This window comes from Choristoneura fumiferana, chromosome 8 (assembly GCF_025370935.1).
Source record: "Choristoneura fumiferana chromosome 8, NRCan_CFum_1, whole genome shotgun sequence".
Lineage (NCBI taxonomy): Eukaryota > Metazoa > Arthropoda > Insecta > Lepidoptera > Tortricidae > Choristoneura > Choristoneura fumiferana.
The window spans coordinates 11,430,618-11,440,182 of record NC_133479.1 but is presented as its reverse complement, the minus strand read 5'-3'; the positions used below and the strand labels follow the sequence as shown (position 1 = coordinate 11,440,182).

The window sequence follows — 9,565 nt, the reverse complement described above, 5'->3', positions numbered from 1 at the left end:
AATGAAAAACAAATGACGGCTGCAATAGGTGCACACACATTAAATTGGACCAGATTTCAACAACGAGATGGGACGGATGATATGGTTAAAGCCGTACGCTCACGGTGGAGGAGGCAGCCACTTCCAACCGAAACAACTAGGTCTACTAGTGAAACCGATATCCAACAGTGGACTTTCCACGGTTGAATATGAAGATGACGATGATGATGGATGAGATAGTTTTTAATGAATGAAGCCTTCTAACGTCCCAGGTGTATCTAGAGTCGAGAGACGAGGAAGCAGATGACTTCATTATCATAACAAAACCACTATGACCTATTGAGTTTGAAAACTGTCAAACAAAAGGCGGAAATATAATCTCAAACACTAAACAGTTTTTAGTCCTAGCGCCTGTTACGCCGATAGCGCCGGACATTAGGCTACAGAACGTGGGTAGAGTTTTGACGATATGGAGTTTACGCTGTTTTATTATTCTCCGTATTAATCAGTGTTATAATGCTCTGTACTATGGTACAGTGGGAGAACCGGGATGCTTGTCTTTTAACAGGCACAATGTAAGTTTTTTTAATAAATTAGGTTCTAAGTACAGTTACCTGTAATATGTACCTATTACACGCCCTACCGGCCATAGAAATGGGAGGTATCAGATATTTATGCACGTTTTGTTGTGTCAGATGATAGGTACGAGTAGTATACAGTTCGAAAACGCGTCAATGTTCATGTAGGTAAGTACTGTTTGTAACAATTGAGCCTGTGTAGTGTACCTATTGCTCGATGTTCAACTGGACGGGTTCTGCATGTCGCACAGACGTAGCTGTGGCGCATAGTTTTAGCGGAGAAGTAAGGCAGAGTAGTTTATTGACATTTGACGTCCAGATGGCCTAGTGGTTAGAGAACCTGACTACGAAGCTTGAGGTCCCGGTTCGGTTCCCGTGTCGGGGCAGATATTTGTATGAAAAAATACGAATATTTGTTCTCGGGTCTTGGGTGTTTAATATGTATTTAAGTAGTATCTATCTAAGTATATCATTATATTTATCCGTTGCTTAATAACCATAACACAAGCTTTGCTAAGCTTAAGTTGGGAACAGGTCATTTTGTGAATTGTCCCGTGATATATATTTATTTATTTTATTTTATTGACATGGATCTCGGTATAAGTAACCCTAAATCAATCATCTTATACATTTGCTGCTAGATGTGCACTTACCAAAAATTCGTCTAATTAAAATTTGCAATATTGAATCAGGCGTTACTTTCTAAGATCTAACATCTGGTAGCATGGCGAACGATAGTGTTGTTCTGATAATAAACTCTAGTTGAGTTCGAAACGATCAGCGTAGTGTGGTGGTGATGATAGTTTGTTTTGTGTGATGTCTGTACCTGTGTTCTTACAGTGCGGAAATGGAGTAGCTGCATGAACACATGTTTGTTGCGTAGTTATCGCAAAGTCGCGGGTGAGCAAAGTAATTATTTTACAGTTCATTCAAAATTGAATCGCTTAAAATTCCAGGCGTAGAACAATGCCCCGAGCACATGCACCGAGTGGACAGCGAGTGCCGATCGACTCCCTCCCAGCGAACTTGCGACGAGCCAGTCGCAACGTCGATGGGAATCATCTGCGACTGGTCGCGATGCGACTGCGACTTCCCGTTCGTACTCCACTCAGCTTCGGGATACTGCTTCGCTTTCGAAGATTGCCCGTGATCCAATTGGGATCGAAGATGCGATGCGATGGAATTTACAGATGAATAAATATGCTTGCGGAATCGAATCGTTTTGTATCATTAAGATTTACCCTTGACAAATATTTTTGTGAGATATATTTTTGAAATGTTGAGCTTGAAGGACGGTGTTTCAGGTCAGACCTGTCCTGTATGGTACGTAATTAATGAGACAAAAATTACGATACCGATAGAGGTTACATAAAAAAAATTACTAAATTTGCAAATGGTGGTTTGAAAAGGTTAGATATTACATACATAGTACAAAAGATACTTGTAGGTACAAAAGATGTTCCAAAATGAGTTTTTCAGTTTGGTACCTAACTCTCCTGTTTTGATACCCGAATCATATATTTAGATGAATCATGCTTGCGAGGAAACAGCTGCTAATCCTCTCGTACGAAATCGCGTGTAACAAGCATGGTAAAGATAAATAAATGTATATAGGTACAAAAAGGGCGAAGTTGATCCCTGGGCCGTCATGGAATCTTATCATAGTAAATAATTTTATTTTTCTATAACAATCTGCGTATCGATTGGCCTAAATGTCATTAAAAAACATGGTTCTTCGGTGGCCTAGGAATCAAATTGGTTGACTCTACGACGGCGTATTGGTAGATCTGGAATATACGACGATAATGCACGACTTGATAATTGAATTGATAATTCTTGCTCTCATGTAATTTGCCGTAAGATCATTAATTATTCATTCCGTGTTCGACAATTGCTGGTCGAAACGACATTAGCCGCAACATACAAAAATAAAAATATTTTCACAATAGGTATTATTTCATTGTACACGGGGCACTGTCCTATGCTCAAGTTCCGTTACGGCAAGTGCTACGGGGACAATACGCGGCAAATACTCAGAGAAATCAAGTCCAAAGGATTGTTCAAGTAAGATCGAACAAAAAATATAGGACAGTCACCAGCAACAATATCTGAACCAAAAAAGCGTGCAGAAATATCTGATAACTCTATTTCTAGGGCTGGTAGGGTGTCAGATATTTTGCACGCTCCGCTGTGGCAGATATAAATGCAGGTGACTGAATAAGCTTAGTTAAAATAGGTACACTGATGATACAAAAATCAGTATTGCGAGTATTCAGTATTCCGGAAAAAAAGAAAAAAAAGTTGACAACCCTACTCCTACCGGCCCTAGAAATAGAGTCGTATCACTATCAGATATTAATGCACTTTTGTTGTGTCAAATATTAGCAGGCGCGGATCCAGCCCTCAAAAAGGCTGTGGTCACAGCCAAGTTACAGCCACCCAAAAATCGGCCAAGTGCGAGTCGGAGTACAAACTCGCTCATGAACAATCATGACTCATGAACGACTTTTGAAAGTGTCGTTACTAGTCTATTTGGGTTGTGGGCATGCCCATATCGTGCCCACAACGATGCATCCGCCTTGGATATTAGTGCTGGTGACAGTACTAATTTTTCACACATGTCTATCCAGCAAGCCGTTGGAGTACCGCCGCGGCGACAACTACGAGTTGGACCGCATGCCGCGACGCGACGCGCCGCGTCGGGACGTGTACGACGGACTGAACCAGCAGCCCGTGTACATGACCGGATACACGGGCTATGTCCCTGGAATGAACTTTAGGTAAAGGACGACCCCATAGGCTAGTGGCACAGATTACTTAAAACTTACTAGTGGTTAGAAATCCTGACTACGAAGCTGGAGTACCGTCGCGTTACAGATACGTGTTGGATCGAATGTTGCGACTTGTAGATTCTAGAAACTAAATAAAGAATAATAAGGGGCTGTTTCACCATCCATTGATTAGTGTTAACTGGCGGTTAGGTGTGATGCCGTCTCTATTTGTTTTGTTCGAATAGACGGAGACGGCATCACATTTAACCGTCGGTTAACGCTAATCAATGGATGGTGAAACAGCCCCTAAAAATAATATAGTGTTAAAATTAAAGTACCTGAGTGTCCCAGCTTTGCTCGGGCTAAAACACAATAACAAGCGTTTTCCCAGATATAAGACCAAGCTAGATCGATTTTTCATCCCCGAAAACCTCTACATACCAAATTTTATCGAAATCGTTGGAGCCGATTCCGAGATCCCCGAAATATAATATACATGAATTGCTCGTTTAAAGGTATTAGATAGATATATAGATAAAATAACCATTTAATATTATTGTATTCACATTCTGTGAGAAAAACGGCCCAGACAGAACTACCAAGCTACTAATTCCTTAAATCGCACACCTTAAGCTCCGCATGGAAAAAAAACATTAGAGCAATAAAAACCTGACGCAGGTCTTCGTCAGCGAGGCTAGGGACTAGGTAAGAGTGATGCCTCAACAGCTCTTTATCTTAGCGCCTTCTAATTCTGTGGTCAAATCGTGATATGCTGTCCACTAATTAATGTCCAGCAGACAAATGATTATACATTTTTAACGACTAGACTTATCACTGCCACATATAATGCCTAAATATCACGCACGACGAAATTAGCCCTACCCGTTTGTTCTAGATATGGCAAATCCTACGGGCGGGCAGCGGACGATTGCATGGCAGACTTCACAGAGAACCAAAGAGACCTGAGACGAAGGGCTGACCTAAACAAGAGCTATGTCAGGTCCAGAAGTGCGCCAAGATGGAGACCATTCACTCGCGGGACGAAATACGAAGGGATCTCAGCCGATTCAGGGAAATTAATAAGTACAAAGGTGAGTAGGAAGTATCGATAAATATTGTGAGATTGTATGGTTGCGAAGCTCCCAAACGCCTACTGGGCCCGCGAAGAAACTACTAGGTACCTATCTTTGAAAAGAGGCCTGTCCCACACCACTCTCCAATTTTACCGAGTACCTACTATACGAAATAAGCTCGACCTTGTATGGTTGAATTAGAAAGGGTTGCTAAAGAAAACGTTTAAAACGTTAATGTTACTTGTCTCTTGTAACTGCTAAACTCAATATTGCCATTTTCCTGTAGAAAAAGGAACAGTCTGTTAAATAAATTTAATACTGTTTTCGTATCGTTTAAACTAAAATTTTCTACATTACAGAAAAATGTTCTCTTATCCGCAGAAAACACGATATCGCCAGAATTCCCGCCGATAGCAGGCTACACTGGGCACATACCTCGGATCAAGGGCTCAGAAGCATCTCTCAGCCAGCGGTACCACTGCGCTGCCAAACGGGGACTTGAACTAATACGATTAGAGAGAGACAAGCGGAAAGAAATCCACCACGCAGACGCCAATATTAAAGCGATACTCAAAGATCACGACAAGAAGTTTTCATATTGGAATTGGGGATAGCATACAGGCAGGAGGATGTTCTTTGGTAAATGCCGTTGAACGTTCTTCTGTGAAACTAGTTTCTTAGGAGGGACAATTTTGAGTTTGGATTTTATGTAGACGACATTGCAAAGTAGATTGATTTGCTAACTTATCATGCGGGAATATGTTAGCGACGCAAGAAATGTGATCATGGATGTGCACTTAAAGTGGAATTACCTACTGTTAAAAGGGATCGTTTGTTTGTTGATTAAATGTGACTCTATAGAATGGACTTGACTGTAAATTAGTACCTAACGGATGTTATTATCAATGCAATAGACATCATCATAATGTAATGTTATGAAGAATAGTACCTATTACAGTATTATTAAATTAAATACAGCATTCAAAGAGTATTTTCAAGGATACTTCCAATTTGTCAATGCATCATTGAAATTAAGTTGTTTAGAAATAGTTTTTAGGCATAAATATTTTAAGCAATGTTGAAAATAAAATTCAGTAGATATTTGAGTATTTCTTTGTTTTATTTAAATTTATTGTTAAGTAATTTTAATAAATGAATACAAAAATAGATACCACAGATACCTGATAAGTATTTTACTATTTAGGCTTATCTTGTAAAAAAAACTGTCATGTTTAGACGAAAATATAGACTTGCTTTAACCTTATTGACTATTAAAAAAATTTAATCTTATACTTAATTATTATAGTATGTTTTATTATATTATACTAAATATTGCATACAAAATATTTTTGTTTACACTGACCTCCAATTTGTATTTCTTAATCTCATCTAAGTGTACTAAAATAAGGCACAAATAATTATTTAAAACTTAATATATTTTAGCATTTTAAATGCAATAAATACTTTGTAATATTTAACTTTCCAAAATTTGGTTAAAATTATTTGAACTGTTACTTTAATTCGTTGAACCATAACTTACAGCGCTACCATCTTACCAGTCTTCTCACAGACACCATCCACTACCACTCCACTCTCATCATCTTCTGTAGGAGACGAATCAATAACATCACCTATTGAAGCTTTTCTATCACTGGCAAGTTCTAGCATTAAAGTTTCTAATTTCTGCGCCTTTCTAGTCTCATTGTGAGTTATTAAGGCACATAAGTGTTCCGTCAGCAGTTCTTTCTTCTCTTTCTCTTTCTGCAGATTGATTTTAGCTTGTAAGAACTCTTTTTCAACTTTTAAGTAATGTTTTCTAGAACAAAAAATTATAATTCTTTCAGGCTAAAATGTTCATTTAGTACAATAATAATGTAACACTGTGTGAATTAATTTGATTTGTTTGAGATTGTCTCTGTTTATTTGAAGTCTAAACACAGATATTAGACCAGATTTAATTTTTTTTCTCTGTACTAACAGTGAATTAGTGAAAATTTCGGAAGGAAACCTTTCGGAAAAAGCTAGTTATGAAGTATATTACACACCCACAAATCTCCTTATACCCCACTTATTTTTAAACTCAGCAAATGAAGGTGATAAATAAAGCTAAAAGTGTCTTAAGAATCTGGAGACATTTCCAAATAAAAAAATATTGTACAAACAAAACTTACTCTGCATCAGCATAGCTCAAGCATGCCTGATCTATTCTCTTCCTCAACACAGACACTTCCTGTGAGAACTGGCCATCTAACACTTCCAACTCCTTCTTTATCTTCTCCAAACGGATAACTTCTTCTTCAGTTTGTTTTGTCCTAAAACACAAACATTGTAAAGTTATATTTTCTAAATTAAAAATTATGGACTATTTTGTATGGACACACACCATATAGGTTTTCTAATAAGATTAAGGAATTTGTTACTGAACATAATTCTATTTTGCTTTGAAACATGCTTTACAATGAAATAGTGGAGTGTGTGAAATTTTGACAGTGATAAGAAATCAAGCTACTTCAATGAGTGATAACATGACATGAATCATGAAGTGATAAAATTTGAAATAGTGATGCGACTCCAGCCGGTTTTTACTTGAGTAACTCGAGTCAATTAGTAAAACTCATATTTGAGTGAAAAAAATTGACTCGAGTTTGTTTGCATTCGAGTTACCAAGTCAACTGGTGCACTAATTAGTTGTAAGAAGTCATTTGTTGATTAATGACATAATTAAGGTAAATAATATTTTGTATTTTATTTCATATTACCAAATATTAGTAATTTAATAAAGGTATTAAAAAAATCTTAATCTAAACTAATTGAAACTCAGCTCAAGTGATAAATTCTTACTCAAGTCGTAAGGAGTGTAAGTAGTTTACTCAAGTGACTCGAAAACTCGAGAACAACTTGAGTGACTTAGTAAAATTACTCAAGTGACTAGAGTCACAAAATCCAACTCGAGTCACATCACTAATTTGAAACAGTCTCAAGACTCACATTGTCCAGTACACATTTGGCTTGCTTAGAAAAACAAATTGTAAAACTGATTTAAGCTTCCACTAGTAGGCAGAATGTGAAAATACTGAACATACACAGTCACCATTTATAGCAACATCAGTTATAATGATATAATCAGGATGTAACATCCAAAAAAAAAAACTCCACACAATCTTTTCTATCAAAATCACACTGGTTATAATGAGCAACCATATATAACAACCAAATATTGCTGTTCCTTCAATGTTGTTATATGGTTTTGACTGTATTTCATTAAAATAGTCACTTAACAGATTTATTCAATAAACATTACCTATCAGCCAAAGCTTTAGCTAGCATTTCTTTCCGTTTCTTATTTTGCTCCTCCATTATCTTCTGCTTCAATTGCAACTCTCCAATCTTGACACTGTGATTCCCTGACTGATCCTCCATGTAATTGCTTCTCACCAAATCCGGAGTCACATCTGCACTGTTCTTTTTACGATTTATTTTATCATCAGTGTTTACTTCAATTGTTTCTTCAGGAAATACATTGTCTTCAATATTTAAATCAACTGAACTTGCTGTGCTTATGTTATCAAGGTCACTAGAATCATTATTGTTCATGCTGTCTTCACAAATTGGCTTGTTTTTTAAACTAAGCCGACATTTATCAAACATAATATTGATGGCTTCATCTGAGTTCTGCTTTTGTAGTGGCAGCTTATATTGAGGAGTTATTTTCTTAGGTTTGACACCAATTTGAGCTTTTTTGAAGTTTGATGTGACTTTAGGTTCTGTCAAGAGAAAAAAACAAAGTTCTATATTAAAAATAAAGTTATGTTCAATGTAGGTATTTTTCTATTATTGTTACACCAAGGGGAATAATAAAATACTTAATATAACAGTGGTTTATATTTATTTATTACTGGCATTATCACAAAAAACAAAAAAAACAATGAAACGGAATGCAAATCGCACATCTCAAAATTTCCTGTATTGTTTCCTGGTAAGTGTCATTATTTCAGATAAAAAAACATACTTAAGTATTAAAAATTGGTGATAACAATATATGACGTTAAGTAAAACTGAAGCACGTCAAATTGTAGCCTTGCGATAACTGGTATGCTATTAGATTTGCCACTTTCTTAGAACAGAACTGTTTACATTATGAAGTTTTTGCGACGGAGAAATGGGGTCAGTTTACAGCTTGGTATTGGTAACTTTTCTACAGCTACCTATATTATGTTGCTTTACACAACGAATTAAAAGTTAGTTTTAATTTAAAGAAGTACTTGCCGATGTTTGCATCGGTTTCCACGGACTTGATCCGTTGCAAATCCTCTTCACTAAATCCTGTAAACGTCGAAGACATCTCTGTATCACAGTGTAGCTTCACTTCTACTATTTCAATTATACTAGACTCCTATTTTATTTTTATAGCTTTAATTAAAATGTTCATGATGGTTACAAAACTATATTTTTAAAGTACAGTGCAGTGCAAGAAATGCGAGCGAAGTATTCGATGACGTCTCCCTATATATACTGTAGTCTTTGACGTGACGTGACGTGACGTGATGTGCGTGCGTGTGCGTGCGTCTGACTGAACATGACAGATCACAGATAACTAACAACAGCACAGCAACACAGCAATGAAGTCAGTGACAGAGGGGCTACTACAAAACTCCAAAATCGAAGTTCGTATCGCACCGTCTCTTTCACTTGCTTATTAAATGACATAAGCGTCAGCGAGACGAAGTTTATGTTTTGCACTTCGTGGTATAGGGATAGGGTCTGCTGGGCTACTACGAAACTCGAAAATCGAAGTTCGTATCGCACCGTCCCTTTCACTCGCCTATTAAATGACATAAGCGTCAGCGAGACGGCAACATCACGAAGTTCGAGTTTTGCACTTCGTGGTATAGGGTCTGCTGGGCTACTAACTATGAAACTCGAAACTCGTAGTTCGTATCGTACCGTTCCTCTCGCTCTCGTAATTAATTATAAGAAGAGTATAAGTGTCAGAGGGACCGCAGTACCGCACGACACAAAACTTCAAGTTTCGTGTTTCGTAGTAGCCCTGCAGATACGCAAAGTACGCAAACAAATGTTCATGTTCATCATAGCTAGCTACATATTAGTAATCTGTGTTCATCACAGACTAATAAGTCACGCTATGGTCTCTTCTCAATAGTAT

General features: G+C 37.2%; 1 protein-coding gene and 1 pseudogene across 2 annotated transcripts; one reads left to right on the top strand and one right to left on the bottom strand.

Annotated features, from left to right (window-relative positions):
* The first annotated feature begins 1,833 nt into the window (after positions 1-1,833).
* Positions 1,834-5,675, top strand: LOC141430463 (ciliary microtubule inner protein 2B-like; annotated as a pseudogene).
* Positions 5,667-8,897, bottom strand: LOC141430040 (uncharacterized). 2 transcript variants are annotated; one of them, XM_074090582.1, is made up of 5 exons: positions 8,668-8,897; positions 7,703-8,165; positions 7,390-7,413; positions 6,573-6,713; positions 5,667-6,217 (listed from the first exon to the last, which is right to left on the bottom strand). In XM_074090582.1, exons 1-5 carry the CDS (start codon positions 8,741-8,743, stop codon positions 5,938-5,940), a joined length of 984 nt encoding a protein of 327 aa, XP_073946683.1. In that variant the 5' UTR covers positions 8,744-8,897; the 3' UTR covers positions 5,667-5,937. The 2 variants fall into 2 exon arrangements, with proteins under 2 accessions (XP_073946683.1, XP_073946684.1); XM_074090583.1 differs by lacking the exon at positions 7,390-7,413 and having other exon boundaries at positions 5,669-6,217.
* Between the last annotated feature and the right edge of the window lie 668 nt (positions 8,898-9,565).